This window comes from Dendrobates tinctorius, unplaced genomic scaffold, assembly GCF_039654945.1.
Source record: "Dendrobates tinctorius isolate UK_male_01 unplaced genomic scaffold, ASM3965494v1 ptg000155l, whole genome shotgun sequence".
NCBI lineage: Eukaryota > Metazoa > Chordata > Amphibia > Anura > Dendrobatidae > Dendrobates > Dendrobates tinctorius.
In genome coordinates, this window is record NW_027361822.1 from 8955678 (window position 1) to 8981420 (window position 25743).

Consider the following 25743-nt stretch of genomic DNA (forward strand, 5'->3'; position numbering starts at 1 on the left):
CTCATGGCAGCGGATTAACATGGTCAGGCACGGGTTTTTCACACAAAACAGTCCATACAGTTTATTTTCATGTCATAGACCGCCCCGTAAGCCAGGTTGCACATCATTGGCTTACACATAGCCCATTACTTTATCGTATAAGGCTTTACGAAGCATTCACTAGTCATGCCTGACTTTCTACAGTCACTGGGTGAATGCACAGTTCATTAACTGACCTTTGCCAGCGCACACTATTGTGAATTCTCTCTCTGGCTTCCCTCTGGTGATTACTGAAGGTAGTGGAGCTGGTCAGATTGACAGAAGGGTTGCAAGTTCTCTTTCTGGGCTCCCTCTGGTGGTTACTGGAGGTAGTGGAGCTGATCTGATTGCCACCTGATAATGAGGAAGACGATTGGAGATCTGGGGTTTCCGATTGGGATTTAAGACAGCTGACTCCCTCTATCCCTGTTGGTGATTTTCTTCCTGTGCCTTCTGAGGTCTGATGTCTCCTTCTCATTCCCTACATGGTTCAGCTAAGTGGTTCATTTGCTATTCTGTTTGCATTTGATCTGGTTTTATCCTGAAACTTAACATGGACAAAACAGAATTCATCATCTTTCCCCCATCTCACGTGACCCCCCCAACGAACCTATCCATTACAGTAAATGGCTGCCCACTCTCCCCAGTCCCACAAGCTCGCTGCCTCGGGGTAATCCTTGATGCTGATCTCTCCTTCAAACCACATATCCAAGCCCTTTCCACTTCCTGACGACTTCAACTCAAAAATATTTCACGAGTCCGTTCATTCCTCAACCAAGAATCTGCAAAAACCCTAGTCCATTCCCTCATTATCTCTCGCCTTGACTACTGCAACCTCCTGCTCAGTGGCCTCCCCTCGAACACTCTCGCACCCCTCCAATCTATTCTAAACTCCGCTGCCCGACTAATACACCTGTCCCCCCGCTATTCCCCAGCTTCTCCCCTCTGTCAATCCCTTCACTGGCTCCCCATTGCCCAGAGACTCGAGTACAAAACCCTAACCATGACATACAAAGCCATCCACAACCTGTCTCCTCCATACATCTGTGACCTTGTCTCCCGGTACTTTCCTGCACGCAACCTCCGATCCTCACAAGATCTCCTTCTCTACTCCCCTCTTATCTCCTCTTCCCACAATCGCATACAAGATTTCTCTCGCGCATCACCCCTACTCTGGAACTCTCTACCACAACATATCAGACTCTCACCTACCATCGAAACCTTCAAAAAGAGCCTGAAGACCCACCTCTTCCGACAAGCCTATAACCTGCAGTAACCACCGATCGACCAAACCGCTGCATGACCAGCTCTACCCTCGCCTACTGTATTTTCACCCATCCCTTGTAGATTGTGAGCCTTCGTGGGCAGGGTCCTCTCTCCTCCTGTACCAGTTATGACTTGTATTGTTCAACATTATTGTAGTTTTTATGTATACCCCTCCCTACATGTAAAGCGCCATGGAATAAATGACGCTATAACAATAAATAATAATAATAATAATAATCCATCTCTGCTTTGTGTGGGTCAGCCAGCTCCGGCTGGGGCTGTGCTGAATCATCGCCCATATGTTACTGCATGTGCCAGTTTGTTTTGTCCCATTATATTGGTCTCTTTTTGCTTTGCTTTCAGAATATACCAGAGTGCTGATATAGTGGGGGCGAAGTCGTGCGACTTCAGTGTTTTTTTTGCATCAAAGGTGTTGGACTTTCTGCAGGGTTTTTTGCGTGATTGCAGACAGGGTCTTTCCTTTCCTGTCTTGTCTAGTCAGTGTGGGCACCATCGTTTGCTCAGTCTATTTTTCTGCCTACATTTGTGTTTTCCTCTTGTCTCACCGACAATATATGTTTGGGGGCTATCTATTCCTTTGGGGTCTGCTCTGGGGCAGTTTAGATTTCCCCTTTCTTGCTTTAGGCTTAGTTAGCTCTCCGGCTGTGCCGAGGCATCTAGGAGCATCGTAGGTACGCTCCACGGCTGCTGCTAGTTGTGTGGACAGGATTAGGGGTCTGTAATCCGTTTAGTTACCAACCTCTCTGGTTTTCTGTGGCTTAGCCTGGGCCTGCTATCCTCCTCGGTGACCCATACATAACATCACACAGTTCTTTCCCCATACCCATGGTTACCTCTTCAAGAGCCCCTGCTCCACAGACTGACCTCCTGTCAGTCCTGTTTCCTGGAGAAGCTGCCAAATTGGGATCACCATCCTTGTGTCCAGATCCTCAGATGGAAAGTAGCTCCTTCAAAAGCAGTGCCTTCACAGACCCTGCAAACACGCATGGCCTGTCTGGGTGCTATTCAGGATATTCGTCCAAAACACCCAGGCCACCAGGTCCAGGGCCTCACAGAGTGCCATTCAGGGCTCCAACCATACTCCCAGGATCTCCAAACACATCGGTCTCCAGGTCCAAGGTCTCACCACATGCTCCAGGAATTTGATCCTACTCCCAGGTTCTTCCAACACTGACCTTCTAGGACCTTGCACCCTGAACCATTCATGTATACACTTTCTCTCATGTGACCCACCCTGAGTGTCCCCCAACACACACAGTGAGTGTTATACTACATATGGTGCTAGACTGCGGGCAACAGTCCATTAAGCACGTGTAAGGTGCTTGCTGTGGCTCGGTGGGGCCACGAAGGTGACAAGCATATGGCTGTAACTCGGTGGGTCCATGGCAGCGGGAGCTGCAGTTTCAAGTTGCAGCAAGAGGTTCTGCAGCAGAAGTTGCAGTGGCAGCAGCCGTGGCTTGTGAGCCGCAGGTGTCTGTGGTTTGTGGCTACAGCAGGAAATGTGGCAGTGCCAGTAGGAGCTGGTGAGGTGCCATAAGGATGTCAGAGGTCCAGAGTGTGCAACCTCTTAAAGGGCCAGTTGGGAGCCCCAGAGAGGCATAAGGGTCTGTGTGAACTCTGACCTGAGAGTGCCATAGGGGAGTCCATGGTATGTACCCAAGAGAGGGGAGGTATCCCTAAAAGGGGTGGAGCCCCAAAAGAGGGCGGTGACCCAAAACAGGGATGATTGCCCAAAAGGGGGTGGAGTCCCAAAAGGGGGTGGTATCACACAACAGAGCAGTTGCCCAAAAGGGGGCGGTAACCCAAATTGGAGTGATGGCAAAAAAAAGAGGTGGCGGCAAATGCGCCATTGCACTGTAGCCGGGAGCAGCGAAGTTCCTGCTATGGAGGCCCATGCTATATTGTGGATAGTTTGGTCAGTGAATTGACACTACAGTGCCCCTTCTGGCTGGATGGAGAATGGGTGATGGGTTTGGTAAACCCGGGTGTCTGTTGTCAGAGAAGGGATTTCTATGTTTCCTCAGGTAGAGCTCAGGAGGAGCTTTTGCCTAGGTACCTAGGATTGGGAGAAATAAAACGAGAGACACAGGTAGCTTGTCTATCAAGTAAATCTCCTTTATTAGGGGGGGGGGGGTCAGGTTAGATCCTTTATAGCCCATCAGAAGAGGAAATGAACAAATATGGACAATTCCGTAACATTGTTTAACAATTGGCAAAATGAAGAAGAGTTTACACAATAATTGGCAAAAAAGATAAGTTATATAATGATATGTCAACTATATCCTAGGATATGAGATCAATTTAATTAGATGTGGTGGGAACTTGGGGGGGGGGTTGGTATTTCCTTTAGGTCACTTTAACAATTCGTGGAACCATATCCTGTTAGTGCATTTGGCCAAGAAGATATTTGGCCTCGACATATTTAGACATCATTCAAATATAGAATAGGGGAATTTGGAGCTGACCACTGGCAAAAGTATTCAACCACGTAGACAGATGATAACAATTAAAATGTGTCATGGGTTACAGACTTGTTTTTCTGATATTTTTCTAGACTTTAGAGAACTAGGATCAACCATTTCTTTGACAATTCTGCCGAAGACCCCTCCTGGACATTGTGTTGCCTGAGACGGGGACGAGAGTGAATGGCTTCGGTGGGGACGATAAAGGACCTATGACAGCATACCTTTACATTGAAACGACTGAGGGGTCCACGAACCACGAAGTGATGGTAGTCCCAGACTTACTGTGTACTATGGTAATAGGTCAAGACTTGAAAACCCTATGGGACTGGTGGACAAAAGGATAAGTGTCTGTAGAAATAATGTGTATGGGAGGTAGTTATGTGGAGAGTGCACCCGCTAGAGTTGATAGTCCTAAATTAGGCATGTGTAAAACCGTGGCTGCCGGGGGGTAGCTTGTGCGACCGCTCCATTACTCACTGTGCTGCAGGCTGTTTCATCACCCATATGCTGTTCACTTCGGGGAACCAATTGACTGCAGACAGAGGCTGGAATCAACTTTAACAACTCAGCTTTATTCTCTTCAGGGCACAGCACGCTCAATACAGCAACAGGAATCTTTACTTGGTAGCAGTAATACATCTTCATCTACAGCAGTACGTCACTTCTTCTTTCACTTCACTCATATGCACCACACAGGCAAGCTGACACGAGGGTACCCGACTTAGCCGGTACAGCTCGCCCCCTAAAGGCACTGTTGCTCCTGTTAGTATCCTAGTTTCACAGCTCACTGACTCCAGCTGCCACTCCCACAGGGATCCTTCTAATGTAACTCCCTGGCTTGCAATTCTTCAGACACAGGCTGGATTCAATTAGACTGGCTTGGGTTGTCACTTCAGCTTCTTGCTAGCTGACTTGACCAACGAGACTCCTTCTGTCTCACTAGCCTTACAGTCGCCAGTCTCTGACTGCAAGGCCTCCAGCACCACAACGTGCTGGCTACTGCTGTAGGCACTCAGCTGCTGCTCTTCACTCCTGTCCTGTGCTGTAGCTACCCCCGGCTAGACTAACTCTGGAGGGAAAACTAGCTTTCTTTTCTCCTGTCTAGCCTCTCCTTTCAGTTAACCTCTCAGACGTCTTCTTACTAGTTGAGCTCAGTGCCCCCATCTAGTGGCCCTTTTTTAATACTACACCTAACTATCTTACTAATGTTGTGTGATCACAAACACACACACACAACATGCATACAACACACATGACATATATACTTTATACAGACATGTAAGGAACACAGATAAGATGCAATAACAATATTTAACAGGGCTATGTCCTCACCTCCTTACACATGACCAAAGGAAATGGTGGATGGGCCCAACTTAGAGACATGGCAGCAGCCATGCCCGAAAGTATGACCAGAGAGAAGGGTGCATCTGCCCAACTTACGGACATGATGTCACCTGACGTGTATCACAGGGTGACTGATAGTATTGTGGTAATTAAAAAGAGTGAAGCTGACACCCGAACAGAGAGCAACTTGAGGGTTTACTGTACTGTGGGGTGTGACACAGGCACCGGGGTTGACTGTGACGTGTTATTGCTGTTAGCATCCACTGGGGCTGAGGACAATGTTTGGCAGACAGAAGCTTGGATGCAGTGGAATGACAGTGCTCCACAAGGTGAATTCAGGATGATGCTGGTAGTCATACCAGAAAGTATGACCATTGAAGACGGGGGAGTGGGGTCCGACACCGTTAGAAATGGGGACCGCTGCTTACAGGATGACCGATCGGGTGGAGGGTGACTCCCATTCAGATGGTAACGACAGTGGAAAGGAGTGCAGTAAGACTGACTCAGGTCTAAATGGCAAGTCTTCCTCCTGTCACCGAAGGCGTAAAGGACGAAAAGCCATATGTCCATGAAGAGAGTGAGGCTTCGCTCTTCAAGTGTGTGATGGAGGTACCCAAAGACATGTGAGAAGTGTGTGCCAGTGTGGGTGTGCATGAGGCCTTTAAAAAGGAAGTAAAAGCATGTAGTGTGAACTGGGCACCAGAGATGAACCAGTTGGTGATACTGGCGGATAGGGAAGTCACAGGATATGCACTTACAATGCCTCCACACAAAACAGATGATCCTGTGGAGGAATAAGGAAGCTGCTTGATGTCTGGATCATGCGAGGAAAGCACAAAGTCGACTGGGCCTTGTAGAGGACATAATTCAAGTGCCCCGTGGTCTGGTGAGGAAGGTCATCGGAAGACTTGGAAGAGTGATGCAGGAGATGGTGACTAGATCCGGTGTGAAGAGACTTGGGATTCCGGCTGATGACGAGGCCCAGGTTGTGGGTGAAGATGGGATGGTTCCAATCCTTGTTGTCAGATGCAGGGAGAGCCTTGGGAATATCCGGATGCTCCTGGAGTGTCGCATAGCATACCTGAAAGAGGTAGAGCTGCTAAGACTTGAGAGGGAGCAAATCAACAGAGAGCTGCAGGAAATGGGAAGATGATGGCCGCCACCTTCAACTCTTGGTATAGAAAGGCGAAGAGGTTTGCTTAAAACTGAAAGTCCTCAAGCTGGGGCTAATAGAGGACATAGAGACAAATGGAAGGACTGCTCTCCGGGCAATAAAGTTCATGGGAGAAGTGGCCAGCAGAGAGATAACAGAAGGTGGCTTGATGGAAGAGGTTGAAGCAGTGGTGCCTCAGTTAGCTCAGGGCTGAGTGACCTAAGTGGGAGACCCTGTAGTGGATGAAATGACGAAGGGTCTGACTCAGATCGGCCAGTAGGCATAACTGTATGGTCGACTCATGACCACAACAACCGTGGGAGGCGGCCATAGAAAGAAAAGTCGTGTGAACGGGCACACTTGGAAAGTGGGTTGACTGAAAAGGGCCTGGGGACACAGAAAGATGATAACTCAAGTGATGACGCCCAAAACTGACTGAGATGGACCTCTCGACTTGTAGGGCAAGGTGACATGGGTGCTTGGTCTCGAGGCCCCGGGTGCGTGACAAATGTTCAACCCCACAAGTTTAAACAGAGGTGGGGTATGTAATGCAGTGACCCCCGTTACAGTTAGGGGGCACTTTATGGGCTCCCCAGGACATGCATGCAGGCGTTTCCTTTATTGTGATGGGGAAACAGTAACTGGCAGGGTTGTAAATGGCTGATCTGCATAACAGGGGTGGGTGGCATCGTGTTGCATTTTGGTGCAGCCGGTGCACCGTCAAAAGGACGCATGCGCCGGCAAAAGCATACCTGCGCATAGCCTGCGTACCCTATGGTAAAGATAGGGTACGCAGGTCGCATGCAGCATCATGCGCCCATAGGCGGAGCTGACCGGTGGGGGCGCGGCAGGGTGCGGAGCTTCATGGTGAGCGTGCGCTGCACCTCAAAATGCTAGTGTGAAATTAGCCTAAGATAGAGTGGATGCTCAAAACAATTTAAAAGTGCCATGTCCCCTGCTGTATGACGTTAGTAACAGAAGAATTTTTTGAGGCGGAAATGTGAACAAATAAGATTAATAACAGGGCCGCTATGGGAAGTACAAGATTCAGGATCCAGCCTACAACTGTTACTTATCTGCCCAAAACCAATTACCAGAGAGCGTTTGATGCTCTTGTAAGCGTACGAGCAGGTACACGGGATGCAGCGATGAGCAGGAAGCAGAGCCAGAGTTAACGGGTACTTTATACAGAAAAAGGAAATCACAATATATACTCCTCACGGGGAGCACGAGAATTTGACCAGTATAAGGTGTAAACAAATTATAAGCAACAAACGGTGCAGGGTTAGAAACGACATTAAACTAGTTATCTTATCAGTCCTGAGGTCCAGGAAGAAGGAGGTTGGAAGATCTCGCAATGACGCAGTAGGGGCATGAGATGTTGTTGAAACAGTCTCAGAAATAGTTGTGATGCAGTGTCTGTACTGAAGCGGCGTTTCCTACCGTATATACTCGAGCATAAGCCGACCCAAGTATAAGCTGAGGCCCCTAATTTTGCCACAAAAAACTGGGAAAATTTATTGACTCGAGTGTAAGCCTAGGGTGGGAAATGCAGCAGCTACTGTAAATTTCAAAAATAAAAATAGATACCAATAAAAGTAAAATAAATTGAGACATCAGTAGGTTAAATGTTTTTGAATATTGAATCAGGAGCCCCATATAATGCTCCATACAGTTCATGATGGCCCCATTAGATGCTCCATACAAAATACGCCCCATATAATGCTGCACAAAGGTTAATAATGGCCCCATAAGATGCTCCATAGAATAATATACCCCATATGCTGCTCCATAAAGGTTATGGTCCAATAAGATGCCCCATAAAGGTTATGGCCCCATATGCTGTAGCTATTAAAAAAAGACATACTCACCTCTCGTCATTGGGAGCCAGGTGTTGGTGTCCTTAGCAGGCGGGGACATCGTCGTGCTATGAGGGACATGTGCTGGTGTCGCCGCTTGCTCAGGGTCCCGGCATCTGCGATAGTCACCTGTCCGTGTTCTACCTCTGAGCGCCGCCCTGTCTGCAGGGTTCTCTGTCAGTGACTGTTCAGGCAGAGGGCATGCACTAACTACGTCATCGCACCCTCTGACCTGCACGTCATAGCCAGAGGACGTGGGAGCACAGAGGTGGAATGGGGACAGGTGAATATAGCTCCCCTCGCGTCCTCCCCATCATACTCACCCCCTCTTGGCACGTCTCTGCAGCACATTTCTCCCATGGTGTTGGCGCCGCAGATCTTCCAGTGTTCAGCGGTCACGTTTTACCGCTCACTAAAGTCATGAATATGCGCATATTCATGACTTTAATGAGCGGTACCACGTGACCGCTGAACACAGGAGCCGAAGACCATGGGAGAAGCAGGGGCTGCAGAGATCGTGCCAGGAGGGGGTAAGTATGATCTGACACCCGCACCCCCCCCTCCCCCACCAACCCCCGGGACAATGACTCGAGTATAAGCCGAGAGGGGAATTTCAGCCAAGAAAAAAAATGGGCTGAAAATCTCAGCTTATACTCGAGTACATACGGTAGTTGTCCCCGGCGGAATCTCTCGGCTATGGCATATGACTTGGAATGGCCGGACTTCTGTGGCACAATGAGTGGAGTACAGAGTCCTGGAGCAAAGCCCGCGGCTGCCTTGTTGGGAGCCGCATGGTGAGAGGAATCAGTACTATGTCGCATGCCCGCTGTAGTCGGGAGCACCGGTCTGTCTGGACCCACACAGTCAGAGGTCAGAAGGGAACTAGCGTCAGAAGCCGCACAGTCAGTGTGCGCAGAAGGAATCAGGCGGAGTGGGCTTGATATTTGGCCTGGGTCTGCGAAGACGGAGTCAACCTTCTCCTTCTGGGTAAGCTGTCTTCCCGCCAAAAGCCCCGACTTCGCACGCTTCCCTCTTTTTATAGCCAATCTGCCCCTTTCGGTCAGGTGGTCAAGTTTTCACTGTACTGAAAGTCCTTCCCCCAGCAACACTGATGACAGGCTCGACAGTTCCGGTCTGGAGACACAAGGAACAGCCCTAGCTTGGTCCATCCTCCTACACTAGTCAGAAGATAGCTTGAGACATGCATCTGTTAAACCTATGTATAAAAGATGCCCATGAGAAATTGGATGCGAAAGAATCACAATCTAGAAGATAGGCTCAAGACAATTTTAAACAGATCTTACCTGCTGTATCATGTTTGTAAAAAAGGATAATAATTTTAACGCGCAACAACTCTATACACTTCCAGACTAAGGCTAGGATCACATTCCTGTGTTCTACACTGAGAACTTACATGGGGGTTTCCGTGTAAATCCCACAAAAATGTGATTTAGATGAAACTCCAGAGGGAACCACCCACCATGAGGCAGATGGAGACACTTCATACTCCATTTGGTGTCTGCTCCAGTGGTCTTCATCTTTATAGGCTTTTTTTAATTGTTTTATTTTGAATAAGGCGAAAGGGAAGCGATTTGAACTTTCATATTTTTTTATTTTTAAAAACTTTTTTTTACACGCTTCAGTAGTCTGCACTACTTTGATCAGCTCTGCTACATACAGGCAATGATCAGATGGAGACCTTTGGTTGTCAGGCAAACCCATCGGTAGCCTGCGATTATGTAATGGGGTCAGCGATGGACGGGATTTCAGGCACGCTTCCGGAAAACGCAAGTTAAATGCCGCTGTCAGACATTGACAGCAATGGGTGGATTACGATTTCACCCATGGCTGTTAGAGACATATGTCAACTGTTCAAAACAGCTGACATGTGCCAGGTAAGATGTGGGCTCAGCACCGGAGCCCACATCAAAGGGAGGGATTCCAACGTGGGCGTACTGTTACGCACAACGTCGGAAAGGTTTTAAAGCAATATCAGATTTATATTTTTTTTAGATTTTGCTGCTATCAAACAATAAAAATACTTAAAAAAAAAAAAAACGGTAATTAGAACTACCGGTAATTGTGTTTCCAGGAATCCATCCTGACAGCACGCTGGAGGACATCCTTCTTATCCACAGTGGGACAGGAAACCACAAGAGCTTAAAAGGACCCTCCCCCTACCACCCTTCAGTGATTTCTCAAAGTAACATCTGGATGGATGCAAAAAGAGAAATTTAAACCAACATTCCTCATACACATGTTACATCACAGTAGTATGGAAAATATCATAGGGAGGGAACTAACAGTGCTGTTAGGATGGATTCCTGGAAATATAAATACCGGTAGATAGATCTAATAACCATTTTCCAGGCCACCACCTGACAGCACGCTGGAGTAGTACCAAAGGAGATTGGTCCTAGGGTGAGACTACTGCATGGAGCACTTTTCTGCCAAATACCAATTGTGTGGATACCACATCTAATTTATAATGCTTAGAGAAGGTACTGAGAATGGCCCAAGACACGGCTCTGCAGATCTGTTCTGCTGAGGCTCCTCCCTTTTCTGCCCATGACTCGGCCATGGCTCTAGTTGAGTGGGTTCTAAGGCTCCCTGGGGGACTGACCCTGTGCCCTATAGGCTAGGCTAATTGTGGATCTAATCCACCTTGGATTTAGAATTTTGAAGCTTTCTTTCCCCTTTTCGGACCTCTGTATTGGACAAAGAGATTATTATCCTGTCTCCAAGGCCTGGTTGCATCCAGATACCTGAGTATTGTCTCCCTGACATCCAAGTTATGGTAGGTACTTTCCTTCTTATTTTTAGGAAACTGACAGAATGAAGGAAGGGAGCACCACCCTTGATTCATATTTGAGTCTGAGATAACTTTGAGGAGAAAGGCCGGGTCAAGCCTTAAGACTAACCGATCGTCAAACACCTGTAAGTAAGGATCTTGGATAGATAGGGCATGAAGTTCTCCTAGCCTCTTCGCTGACATGATCGCTACCAGGAAAACCGTTTTGAGAGAGAGATTACCGATCTCTATCTCTGCCCCTAGCTGGTATGGGTGTCTACATAGTGCATTCAGGACTAAGTTAAGGTCCCAAAGGAGGGACGGTTTTCCTTATTAAGGGTTTCAGCCTCTGCACGGCCCTGGAGAATCGGTTATCCAAGGGTGCGACGATAGGGTAGAATCGTAGAACACGCTTTGGGCTGCAATCTGTACCATTAGAGTACTAGCTCTAAGGCCCTTTCTGAACCCTGTCTGTAAGAAGTCAAGGATCTTTGGGATGTCAGGGTGGTCAGTATCGACTGTCGCCTCTCCACAGAAGCTGCAGAATTTTTTCCAGATTTTGCTATATATTGCGGTGGTCACTGGTTTTCTACTTGCTTGGAGGGTAGATATAACTTCGTCTGACAGACCCCTCGATCTCAGGACCTGCCGCTCAGGATCCAGGCTGATAACTGGAGTGCTTCTGGTCTCTGGTGCAAGATCCGACCCTGGTGGAGGAGGTCTTCCCTTCTTGGTAGGAGAATGGGTTCCTCCTCTGATATTTTCTTCAGCAAGGGGAACCAACTCCTCTTTGGCCAGAAGGGCACAACTAGTATGACTCTGGCCCTGTCTTCGTAAATTTTCCTGAGGGTTTGCGGAATGAGAGCGAGAGGCGAGAAGGCGTATAACAGGCCTCTGCTCCATGATTGTGACAGGGCGTCAATTCCAGCTGGACCTCCCAGAGGGTTCAGAGAGTAGAAGGTCTTAGACCTATTCACAGTCAAACCCATCGGTCGCATAGGCTGTTAAAACACCTCGTCGTTCAGTTCCCATTCCGCTGCGGCTATTCTACTCCTGCTGAGGAAGTCCACGACCTGGTTTCTGGTACCCTCCAGATGTACTGCTGAGATTGAGAGGATCTCTCCCTCTGCCCACCTGAAGATTTGTTCCGCTAGGCGTTGTAGCGCTGGATGTCTTGGACCGCCCTGGTGACGGAGGAAGGCTACTGTCGTAGTATTGTCTGACAGTACCGTGACGTGTCTGTTTCTCATTCTCACCTTTGACCGGACGGACAATAGTACCTTCCAGACCGCATGAAGCTCCCTGAAGTTGGAGGATTCCCTGCTGTCCTCCAGACTCCATCGTCCCTGGTAGTATCTTCCTTGGACGTGTCCGCCCCAACCTTGTTGACTTGCGTCCGTGGTGACTATGACCTCTGGAGACTGGATCCACGAGACACCGGCTCGTAGATTTCTCGGAATGGTCCACCACACCAGAGACTTTCTGACTCGGGGAGACAACTGCATCTTCTTGTCTAGCGAGCTCTGCCTTCTGTCCCAGGAAGCTAGGACTGCCTGTTGTAGATCTCGAGAGTGAAATTGACTTCACTTGACGCAGGGAATGCAAGAGGTCATCAGGCCCAGAATCTTCATCACATCCCTGACAGAGACCCGGTTCCTTGTGAACTGGAGAATCTTCTCCGTCATGTTGGCCTGCTTTTCCTTCGGTAGATAAGACATTCTTCTCTCTGAGTCTAGCATGACTCCCCAAAATTTATCCTGGGCTTGGGTATTAGATCTGATTTTGCCCAGTTTATGATCCAACCCAACTTCTGCAGTGTGGAGATCAAAGACTGACAGTCGACTGAGCTGAGCTACTGAATCTGCTATGATTAAGAAATCATCTAGGTAAGGGACAACCGTTATGTTCCGACTTCTTAGGTAGGCCACTACCTCTATTATCAGCTTTGTAAAGACTCTTGGGGCTGATGCTAGGCCAAAGGGGAGGCAGCGAATATGATAATGATAGATTTGCTGTCAAAAAGGATGGCAAGATCTGAGATATCTTTGATGGTCTGGGTAGATGGGAACGTGGTAATATGCTCTCTTTAAATCTAGAGTGCACATTACCGCTACCTTTCTTAGGAGGGGAATCGTGGATCTTATCGATTCCATTTTGAACAGTTTGTATCTTAGCCATCTGTTTAGGGGTTTGAGATTTATTATAGTTCTGGATTCCCCAGATGGTTTTCTTATCAAGAAGAGGCTTGAGTAGTGTCCTCTGCCTTCTTCTCAGGCGGGTACTGGAATGATTGCAGCCGTCTCCAGGAGGTCCTGAATATGCGACCACATAGGGGAGGCTGAACCAAGGTGGGAGCTGGTTACTAGAAATCTGTTCGGAGGGAAGGAGTCGAAAACTATCCTGTGCCACTGAGAGATGACCTGTAGCACCCAGGGGCTGCTGGAAACTTCCCGCCATCCCTCCAGGAACCTACTCTGGTGGTGTCATTTCCTTCGGGAACTTGACCCTGAGCCAGAGAAGATGGTATCTATTTCTACCTCTGCTCTCTCCCCCTTTGGGATAGCTCCATCTTCGCGATTTCCCCTTCCCTCTGTAGTCCACTTTCTGATAACAACAGGGTCTACGAAAGGGCTGATACTTTTTGCGTTTCTCTTCAGGGAACCCCTTCTCGTCTGAAGCTTTCTCTAAAATATCATCGAGAATGGGCCCAATAACCTCCCCCCCCCCCCCCCCCCCGAGAAGGGAATTGAGCAAAGCTTATTCTTTGATTGCATATCCCCTGACCAAAGTTTTAGCCAGATGGCTCTTCTGGCTGCGTTGGACAGGGACTGACTCCTGGCCGCGATTCTGACGGACTCTGCCGAGGCGTCAGCTAAAAAGCCTATTGCTAATTTTAGTAAGGGAAGGGATTTCAGGATAGTTTCTCTCGGAGTTATGTCAGGTGCTCCTCCAAATCATCTACCCATAGATGCATGGAGCGGGCTACTAATGTTGCAGCTACATTGGCTCTTATGACTGCTGCTGAACTCTCCCAGACCCTCTTTAAGAGCCCATCTGCCTTCCGATCCATAGGCTCTTTTAGATTAGAGGAGTCTTCGAAGGAAATAGCCGTCTTTTTAGACACCTTCACTACCGGGATGTCTGTCTATCTTGGGGATTTCCTCCCAGACCCTGACCTCCTCTGGGTCAAACGGTAAGCGAAGTCTAAAGTCTCTCGGAATAGTCAGTCTTTTCTCTGCTTCTCATTCCTCTAATATCATTGCCAGTATATGAGTGTTTACTGGGAAGACCATTGAGGTCTGCGAGCGCAGCTCCCCAAATATCTCGTCCTGTACTGAGAGAGTTGTCGGGGGCTCCTCGATCTGCATAGTCTGCCTTACTGCCCCCAATAGTTCGTCCGTATCCCCAGACAAAAAGATATCTTTACCCATTCTCGAGCTCTCTTATCTCTTCCCGCTCTGATTCGGACAGGATCTCCTCAGATGAGGTGTCCGATTCCCTTAGCCTTCTCCTGGGTATCTGGGGGTTCATCTGCGGGGTCTGGGGGACCACAAGGCCTGACACTGAAGCCTGCACCTCTTCTCTTATAATCAATCTCATGTTAGAGTGTAGCCTGCTCCTCCCCCACTATGCTTCTTGTGCATGCATCACAGAGGGCTTTTTGCCACGTGTCCTTTAGCTTCTTAGAGCAAATCGGGCACTTCTTATCCTTCCTCTTGGACTCCTTTTTTTCTGCTGAGGTGGAGGTTCCACCCAGGAATATATAAAATATGCGTCCTGTGGGGATCTGCCTCCTTGGGGCCCTGAAGTGACCTTATCTGAGGTTACTCACATGACCCTGGCTCTCTGGCCCCATCTTAGTCTTAGCCTGATCCTCCATACTCGGGTAGGGAGGACTGCCCTGGCTGCTGTACCGCCTTCTAACCGCGTACCTGTCTGGCACGCCGTGCTGTCCGACCCGCTCCGGAAGTATTCTCTCCTAGAGAAGACGCCGTTCTTCCTCCTACGTGATCCAGGACCATGTGCAGGCCACGACCCAGAAATGACGCGGCCCGCTCTGCACCGGCCGTGACCTGGAAGTGACGCGGCCGCCGGAAGTGACGCGGCCACCTGTGATGCTGTGACCGGAAGTGACGTGGGTGCCCTGCGCAGGCCGCAACCTGCCTGCTTCCTGCCTTTGGTTGTGACCAAGAGCGATGTGCCGCGTCCGGTGAGCGGGGATGCCCTGCGGCGGTGATTTGTTCCCAGAACCCGCTTACTGGAACCGGAGAGTCAATAGAGGCGGCCCGGGCTCAGGGACATCCGAGACGATACCTGGAGTCGAGAGCACCCATCAGGAGGAAGCGACCCCGTCTCTCAGGAGCAGTGCTGCATTGGGTCCGCTGAGGGACCCTCTGGCGGGTGTCAGCTGCAGAAGTCTTGAGGTGGGAGGGAAAGGCTGGGCCCCCCGATCCTCACCATCTACCCGGAACAGTTGGATCTTCTCTCGAAGTTCCTATCCACAGTGGGACAGGAAAAACACTGAAGGGTGGTAGGGGGGAGGGTCCTTTTAAGCTCTCGTGGTTTCCTGTCCCACTGTGGATAAGAAGGACATCCTCCAGCGTGTTGTCAGGTGGTGACCTGGAAAGTGGGATTATTTGTCCCCATACAGTGAGAGCTGTAACTTTTATTTTTTGGCGAGCACAGCTGTCTGAGGGCTCCTTGTGAGAGGAGTTGCAGATGTTTTTTCGTACCAGTTTGGGGTACATGATAAAATTTGAATAAAAAGCAATCAAAAATTTCAGTCACAGAATGAACAAAAACAGCAATTCAGTTATTGTTTTTATTTTATTTTCTTTGCGCCTTTCACCATGTGGTAAAAGTAGTAAGATCAATTTGTACAGGCTAAAAACTATATTTTAGCAAAATGAATTTGGTTTTGCACTGTCCTATTTTACGAGCTGTAACTTTTTTTTTTACTTTTTTGACAAATGAGGCATATTAGTGCTTGTTTTTAACAGGTCGTTTTGGCGGTTTAATTTATATAATTTTTTTTTTTACATATGACTTTCTGATTGCTTTTTATTCACTTTTTTAAGCGTCACTATGATGAAAAAGCAACATTTTCGGCGTGTTTTTTATTTTTCTTCTGGCGTTCGCCAAAAGGAACAATGTGCCTGTTTTCTACAGTTGGTCATTCCAGACATGGCAATTCCAATTACTTTTTTTATATTATTGTGTTATCACACGACCTCAGGGTTACCATGGCAACCAATGAGACCCAGAATTCTCATCATGGGGGTCCGATGGCTACTAAGCGGGTCTTGTGACCTTTCTATCAAGTTAAATACCGCTGTCAATCGAGACAGGGGTATTTAAGGGGTTAATCGGCCCCGAACAGTTGCAAAACCAGTCGGGTCTGATACTTCAAAGTGTCAGCTGTCATGTACAGCTGACACCCGCGGGATACGCCTCCGCTCGGTGGTGCTAGTCTCTTATTCCTCAGTGCCATGAAAAAACCACGCTCAGGAATAAATATCTTTAATTACAACTGTTAAAAAGGTATCAGCAGTCGTTAAGTGGTTAAAACATGAAATACCAGAAAGACAAAAAACGCAATGAAAAATATACACAAACCTAAATTACCCAGCAGGTACAGAAATGGTGCCGAAAATCTGCAACATCAAAAACTCAGCAAGATGTCATTGTGTGAACGCAGCCTGGTGACGCTGCTGAACTGTTCATACCCCTTGCACTGAGAGGGAGCCGCCTGCGTACCACGTGCACTGAGAGGGAGCCGCCTGCGTACCACGTGCACTGAGAGGGAGCCGCCTGCGTACCACGTGCACTGAGAGGGAGCCGCCTGCGTACCACGTGCACTGAGAGGGAGCCGCCTGCGTACCACGTGCACTGAGAGGGAGCCGCCTGCGTACCACGTGCACTGAGAGGGAGCCGCCTGCGTACCACGTGCACTGAGAGGGAGCCGCCTGCGTACCACGTGCACTGAGAGGGAGCCGCCTGCGTACCACGTGCACTGAGAGGCAGCCGCCTGCGTACCACGTGCACTGAGAGGGAGCCGCCTGCGTACCACGTGCACTGAGAGGGAGCCGCCTGCGTACCACGTGCACTGAGAGGGAGCCGCCTGCGTACAACGTGCACTGAGAGGGAGCCGCCTGCGTACAACGTGCACTGAGAGGGAGCCGCCTGCGTACAACGTGCACTGAGAGGGAGCCGCCTGCGTACAACGTGCACTGAGAGGCAGCCGCCTGCGTACCACGTGCACTGAGAGGCAGCCGCCTGCGTACCACGTGCACTGAGAGGCAGCCGCCTGCGTACCACGTGCACTGAGAGGCAGCCGCCTGCGTACCACGTGCACTGAGAGGCAGCCGCCTGCGTACCACGTGCACTGAGAGGCAGCCGCCTGCGTACCACGTGCACTGAGAGGCAGCCGCCTGCGTACCACGTGCACTGAGAGGGAGCCGCCTGAGTAGCACGTGCACTGAGAGGGAGCCGCCTGAGTAGCACGCGCACTGAGAGGGAGCCGCCTGCGTACCACGCGCACTCAGCATAGCCGTGTGTGTATGAGGTGCACAGAGCGAAGCCGTGTGTATGAGGTGCACTGAAAGGAGCAGTGTGTGTGTGTACGGCCTATGTAAAGAGCAGAGCCGCATATGCACGGTGTGGAGCCACAAGTGCATGACATGTGCAGAGCAGAGACGGGTGTGTATAGCATATGTATGGGGAGGAGCTACACATGTACGGCGTGTGTACACAGAGCTGCGCATGTATGATGAATAGCCACACATGTGTGAGTACGGAGCAGAGCTGCACATGTACAAACAGAGCAACACAGATACACCTACTTTGTTTCAGTACTGAAGAGGTTAATGTCCCCTGCACCCAGTAATGAGGACTCTCCAGCACCTACCTCCACCTGCAGGGGGCGCTATCTCTGGGAATGGAGGGGTTACTGCCCCCCTGTGCAGCCCAGTAATGAGGAATCTCCAGCACCTACCTCCACCTGCAGGGGGCGCTATCTCCGGGAATGGAGGGGTTACTGCCCCCTGTGCAGCCCAGTAATGGGGAATCTCCAGCACCTACCTCCACCTGCAGGGGGCGCTATCTCCAGGAATGAAGGGGTTACTGCCCCCTGTGCAGCCCAGTAATGGGGAATCTCCAGCACCTACCTCCACCTGCAGGGGGCGCTATCTCCGGGAATGGAGGGGTTACTGCCCCCTGTGCAGCCCAGTAATGAGGAATCTCCAGCACCTACCTCCACCTGCAGGGGGCGCTATCTCCGGGAATGGAGGGGTTACTGCTCCCTGTGCAGCCCAGTAATGGGGAATCTCCAGCACCTACCTCCACCTGCAGGGGGCGCTATCTCCGGGAATGGAGGGGTTACTGCCCCCTGTGCAGCCCAGTAATGGGGAATCTCCAGCACCTACCTCCACCTGCAGGGGGCGCTATCTCCGGGAATGGAGGGGTTACAGCCCCCTGTGCAGCCCAGTAATGGGGAATCTCCAGCACCTACCTCCACCTGCAGGGGGCGCTATCTCCGGGAATGGAGGGGTTACTGCCCCCTGTGCAGCCCAGTAATGGGGAATCTCCAGCACCTACCTCCACCTGCAGAGCCACATACCACATATATGGCTGCTCTGCGCACAGGACCTGGGATGAGGTCACAGGAGGGGAGGAGTCAGGGGGTCACATGATCAGATGCCATGTGTTTATGATGTGAATGGAGCGGCGTTGTACATGTATGATGAGGAGTCGCGCATGTACAACGCATGTGTATGGCATGGAGCTACGTGAGAATGGAGAGGAGTGAGCGTACAGTGTGTGTACATGGCACATGTGTAAGGAGAAGGACATACTGCCCACGTTCCCCCTTGAAGAAAATTCAAATTGTTATGATGTATATTGTGAAGTGTGACTTGCAATAATGATCTTGATAATGTGTGTAGTTGTTAAGGCCTCTTTCACACATCAGTTTTTTGCCATCAGTCACAATCTGTAGTTTTTCAAAAAAAACGGATCCAGTGACTGATTCTGCGGAATCCGTTTTTTTTCTCATAGACTTGTATTAGTGAGGGATTGCGATTTGTCTATATTGAAAAGTCGGACAGCGACGGATCCAGCGGCTTCTGTCATTTGCTATTATGGAAGCCTATGGGTGCAGGATCCGTCGCTGTCCGTCAAAAGACGTAATCCGGCGACGGATTCCGTTGTTTAAAACAGCATGCCCGGAATAATTTCTATTCCTTTAATTTAACCCCTACAGCTGTATTTTCCATTCTGGCACATAAAATATCTCTCTCTCTCTCTGGGCCTCATGACATTTTTGTAGTGGAGGCACAAATTCCATCAGGCACGACTTCCATCAGGCACGACTTCCATCAGACACGACTTCCATCAGACACGACTTCCATCAGACACGACTTCCTTCAGGCATGACATTCATCAGACATGCATCAGACACGACTTCCATCAGACATGCATCAGACATGACTTCCATCAGACACGACTTCCATCAGACACGACTTTCATCAGTCACGACTTTCATCAGGCATGACTTTCATCAGGCACGACTTTCATCAGGCACGACTTCCATCAGGCACGACTTCCATCAGTCACGACATGCATCAGACATGTGAGACGCCCTCACACCCAGGGCTGTGGGGTACTCGGTACCGGGCCCGATGAGCTTCAATGGGAGATGTCACGGCAGCCGTGACCCGGCCCGTGGCCCTGGGCGCCCATGACATTGGAGTTGGCGATGTGCGGCTGAATTACCTCTTCCAACCACCAACCCCCAGAAAACTCCCCACCCACCTGAGCCCCAAATAACACCAGGACACCAGAATGCAATATAATGGCCACAGCAGCCTTTTATTTAAGTAATGTACAACATTTTTAAATATAGCGCAACCTTGGGGAGGGTCCTTGAAGCTCCAAATCTGGTGACCAAAACATAAGAATACTTTTTGTGAACAAACACATACCATAAATTACTCCCAGCCGTTACCCCACTGGCTCGGGAGCACCAAAACCCCATCGGGGTTGCACTGTCCACTTAATCCCTGGGAATCCGACCAACCACTGCCGGAAGTCCCCCCAAATCCCCAGACCCAAACCACGGATAATAACATTGAGGAATCCATATAACCACAGATCCCCAAAACCAATTTAGCACCAACTTCAAGGACCCCCTCCCCCCACACGCCAACCGGCCACCATGACCCATGACATTGAATAACATACCCCATGGACAGCCATCCTGAACAAAAATTAAGGCGGGTGGGCGGGACAATCCCTCGTGGCTCCAGAGAGGGAACTGAAGGTAACTGCCCCTAATGCCACTTAATATATACCCCTCTATCCCCATCCTCCACCCCCTGGGATTATTAACCCCTTCCCACCAACCCACCGTCATGAAGGGCCTCCACCTAGCCGCTGTGGGGGGGTTTGCGCGGCTCGCTCCGGCCCTTGTCTTGACATTGGAGTTGGCGATGTGCGGCTGAATTACCTCTTCCAACCACCAACCCCCAGAAAACTCCCCACCCACCTGAGCCCCAAATAACACCAGGACACCAGAATGCAATATAATGGCCACAGCAGCCTTTTATTTAAGTAATGTACAACATTTTTAAATATAACGCAACCTTGGAGAGGGTCCTTGAAGCTCCAAATCTGGTGACCAAAACATAAGAATACTTTTTGTGGACAAACACATACCATAAATTACTCCCAGCCGTTACCCCACTGGCTCAGGAGCACCAAAACCCCATCGGGGTTGCACTGTTCACTTAATCCCTGGGGATCCGACCAACCACTGCTGTAAGTCCCCCCAAATCACCAGACCCAAACCACGGATAATAACATTGAGGAATCCATATAACCACAGATCCCCCAAAACCAATTTAGCACCAACTTCAAGGACCCCCTCCCCCCACACGCCACCCCGAAGGCAATTGAAAACCTCGATTGCCTGAGACCCCACCACTCCGAAAGCTATTGCCCTCTCAATCCCTTCCTGCAGACCCAATGCCCATAAATCCATGCCCACATCATTGAGATGAACACCGTCAGCCAGCCAAAACTCCCCACTCCTTCTCTCCAGGTCAAAGTGCCGAACCACCACCCCCCCATTCCTAACTACGAAATTAGACACCGCCCTATTAACCTTTATCCGTGCCCTATTTATCTTGACCAGCGATCTTGCATGCCACCACGTCTTTCTCGGCACCATCTCCGACCATACCACCGTCAACCCTTTAAATGACAACCACAACCGCAGAAGATCGTGCTTAATATCCTTGACTAATTCACGAAAAGGACGAACCCCCAAATCATTTCCCCCTGCGTGAAGAACTAAAATATCAGGATCCTTGTCAAGCCAGACGCTATTGTGTACCTCCTGCAAAACCCTGTTCCAACCCATACCCCTAAAACCCAACCATCTGATTACCGCCACGCTTCACGAAAAACCCAGCTGCCGCCCTTCTCGCCAAACATCCGCACGCAGAGCTCCCCAATACACAAAGGAATGGCCCAGGATCCACACCAGCAAAGGAGTGCAACCTGCAACGACAAAAAAACCACCATTAACCACCGCGCAGACAAACTAACCCAACGTCCTCCTTTTAATGTAGTTCCGCACCCAAAGCCCCAGTGCGAACGTACGACCTGTAACGTCCCGATTCCCACCTTCCAATCCGCTGTATTGCTTTTGAACCCAAACCCCCAGCTGCCGCTTCCGTAGCTGCCCCAATCCTGAAAGAGTGCGAAGCGAACCTAGACCCATCAATACCCAATCTGTCCAGGCCTTTACGCAAAACCGCCACAAACTGAAACCTCGACAAGAAGCAACCGTCAGCATGACGCAGCAATGGCCCATTGCCCCTCTGTTGCCACGACCTATAATCCTGCACGCAGCGCACCGGGCACATCAGAGGTCCTGGCACTGCGCCCAAAACCACCCTTTTTCCCCTACCCTCCTGGTCCGTTTTTGACCTCCTTATCCAAAACTCCAAACCACTGTCACCCACCAACACGTCCTTATCCAACAAACCCCCACCGGAATACCGCCCTGGAGATACCAACTCCCCCACCCTCAATGCCCCAAAAAATGCAAGGGAAAAAGCCACCTGAAAAAGAGAACACTCAAACCGAGACACACAAACTTCGACCAACACCATCCCCAACCGTTCAAGGATACCAAATGACAGCAGATGCCGGCAATCCTTCCTATTGCCTTGACGTCTGAACCCCTTGATAGCCTGGCTGACCAAAAAACACTTAGTCAAATCAACCTGTCCCCGCAATTTAAATCCAAAAGCTAAACCGGCCCTAACCTGCCCCACCCTAGACACCGACCAACCTTCCTCCGCCCCAAAACCCAACCACGCCAGCAACGCGCCCAAATGACCCTCCCCAGAGTTGCCATACGAACGTGTCCCCAACCATTTCTCCCAAGAACTCCAAACTGACTCGTAGATCGACCAAGTACCAGCGGACAGAGATGCCCGTATCAGGGGTTCTGCAGCCCTGAGACCACCTTCCAAAGCCCGGCTGGACACTCCAGACCCGCTTCCTCCGCTTCTGGGGTCAAAGTCCGAAAACGCTCCCACTGCAAACGAGACAGAGAATCAGCAATGGAATTCCTAACACCCGGCACATGAGAAGCCGTCACATGAGCATTGAGCGATAAACAAGATAAAACTAGCTGCCGCAGAACTCGAATCACCGGAGGAGAGGACGCAGTCAAGCTGTTAATGGAGCACACCACTCCCATGTTGTCACAATTAAAACGGACTTTTCTATTCCGAAACTCCTCCTTCAACAGGCTCACCGCCACCAATATGGGAAAAATCTCCAACAAAGCAATATTCTTAACGAGGCCCAGCTGAACCCACTCGGCAGGCCACGCAGCCGCGCACCATTGGCCCTTAAAATACGCCCCAAAACCCACTCTACCCGATGCATCCGTAAACAGGTCCAACTCCTCGTTTAAAACTGCCTCCTCCATAAGCAATGATCTTCCGTTATATTGCTCCAAAAACTTGTCCCACACCTCCAAATCCGCCTTATGTTCACTGGTGAGTCGAACAAAATGATGAGGGGCCTTCACTCCCGCCGTTGCGCTCGCCAAACGCCGGGAAAAAACCCTACCCATTGGAATGACGCGACAGGCAAAATTCAATTTACCAAGTAGTGACTGAACCTCTCTCAATGCCAGTTTCTTCACCCGTCTAGCTCGAGCCACCTCAACCCGCAACGCCTCAACCTTGTCATCCAGTAAACGGAACTCCCAAGCCACCGAATCAATCACGATTCCCAAAAAGGACAGGCACGTGCAAGGCCCCTTCGTTTTTCCTGGAGCAAGCGGTACGCCAAAACGCCCAGCAACCCACTCCACGGCCCTAAGCAGCCTCTCACAACAGCCTGAGTCACCCGGACCGATACACAAGAAATCATCCAGGTAATGAATCACTGAATCAAAACCCGACACATCCCGGACAACCCATTCGAGAAAAGAACTGAACGCCTCAAAAAATGCACAAGAAACCGAGCAACCCATTGGCAAACACCTATCAACAAAAATTTCCCCCTCCCAGTAACAGCCCAACAACCTAACACTATCTGGATGAACCGGGAGCAACCGAAACGCCGACTCGATATCCGTTTTTGCCAAAAGCGCCCCCTTTCCACTCCTCCGGACCAACTTTGCCACCTCATCAAAAGACGTATACACCACCGAGCACACTTCTGGATCAATTCCATCATTCACCGACCTACCGCGAGGGAAAGACAGGTGATGAATAAGCCTAAACTTATTTGGCTCTTTCTTTGGCACCACTCCAAGGGGCGAAACGACCAGATCCTCAAATGGAGGATCCTTAAACGGCCCCGACATCCGTCCCAACTGAACTTCCTTTGCCAATTTTTCTGACACCACCGCACCATACAGGTCAGCTGATCTGAGATTCTTCCGCCCCCGTGGTATCTCAAAAGGAGGGTCAGGAATTCTAAAACCATCCTTGAAACCGGACAGCAACACTTCCGCTTTATCACCATCCGGAAACCTATTTAGATAAGGGGCCATCGCGGCTATTCTCACTGGTGTCTCCCCCTTTGGAATTACCACTCTCTGCCCTTCCTTTCTGCTTCTTAAAGCATCTTGAAGCACCATGCGAGGTTCCGCTGCAATGGGAGCACAGGTGCTTGAATTTGCAGCTGGATCCGAATCTACACTGCCCATCATTAAATTGCCAGCAGAGACCCTGCTCTTGGGTGCCCGCCTGACCCAACTGACCGCCTGCCCCTTGACCGCCGCTTTGCGCATTTAAAGAGCCAGCCCCCCCGGCCCCCCCCCCAAGAAAGGAATGGCCAAACTTAGACTGCGTCATAACCTTTAGCCACAGGCTTATGTCCTTCTGATCCCATCGAATCGCCGGACGAATCACCTTCCTCTGCCTAAACTGCTCGTCGTAACGGAGCCAAGCCTGACCCCCGTTTACCCTATACGCCTCCCCAATGGAATCCAAATAACAAAAAAGAGGAGATCAATTCTCAGGCGCCTTTTCACCAATCATGCTAGCCAGGATTGCAAACGCCTGGAGCCAATTAGCAAACGATTGTGGAATCAAACGCCATCTCCGTTTTTCTTCCTCCTCTTTTTTGCTATCATCCTTCTTTCCCTTATCCAAATTGAACTTTTCTAACGGTAACAGGGAAAAAATCTCGACATACTCATCCTTCCAGATCTTTTCCTGCACCTCCTTTTTTAGATGAGCTCCCAATGGGCCCTCAAAGCATACATACACCTCCCCATGGGCCCTATCATCCAAATGGATCCGACATTCCTTCTCTTTCTCCGTCTGAACCGAAACAGATACAGGGTCCGCTCGGCCCCCCGAAACCCCGATAGCCGCCCCAGACGGGCCAGCCCCTCGCTCCTGCGACCCTACCCAGGCAGCTAAATGCGCCGATGGCTCTCTAACTCCCTCCATCCACGCCAACAAATCCTGCATGGATGCTAACATGTCCCCAATCCCCCCAATAGGTGACGGGCCCAGCTCTCCCACTACTTGCCCTACCGCCCCTGGCCCGCTCCCCAATCCACTCCCGACCGCAGGGGACCTCACTAAGGATGAACACAGACAAGACACGGAACCATACTCACTGGGCTGTGAGGACGCTGTGTCTCCTCCAGCCGCCATTGCGGAATCCCGCTGAGCATCAGAACTGAAGCTTCGTGGAAGACCCTCTGTCCCCAGAGGTCCGATACTTGCCGAGACAGGCTCTCTCGACACCGCTGCACTCCCGGGCCACTCTCTCCTGGCGTCTTCCAAGCTCCGACCCCGGCCGAGGCCAGCGGGTTGCACAGACACCGGGGCTGCCGCCTGTGGCCACCCACCACACGCACCCCTCACCGCTTGTCTGCAGTTCCGTCCCTGGTCCTCCCCCTCTGCTGATCCAGCCAAGGGTCCCGCATCAAAGGAGGCACTAGCCCGCCCCGGCCGCCGGGGGCAGCCACCCGGTTCTCCCCCCGTGCTGGCCCTCGTGAATCCTCCATGCGCTGATGAGGCAGGCCGCCCGACTCCACCGCGGCCTGCCGTGACGTCATCTGTCCCCGCCGGCCCCGCCTCCCGATGAGGTCTAGGAGAAGGCCTAGTGACCGCCGCTGCACCCAGGCCGGCCCGTGGATTCCTCCCGGCCCCGGGCCTGCCAGAGCGCTTACCGGCAGGCACCCTGGCTGGAGGGTCCCGAGAGGGGCTCCTACGCCGGCGCTGGGTGTTCGGCGCAGCACCTGGGGACAGGCGCTCTGGAGGCCTGACCCGCCTC

At 50.6% G+C, this 25743-nt stretch overlaps 1 protein-coding gene across 1 annotated transcript in view; it reads right to left on the reverse strand.

Annotated features, from left to right (window-relative positions):
* The window catches only part of LOC141051197 (uncharacterized), a 171601-nt gene extending 153025 nt beyond the window's left edge, over positions 1-18576 (reverse strand). Inside the window, exon 1 of the mRNA XM_073548067.1 lies at positions 18514-18576. Within this exon, the coding sequence (XP_073404168.1) occupies positions 18514-18540 (27 nt within the window). The 5' untranslated portion in view covers positions 18541-18576. The remainder of the gene's footprint in view (positions 1-18513) is intronic.
* Between the last annotated feature and the right edge of the window lie 7167 nt (positions 18577-25743).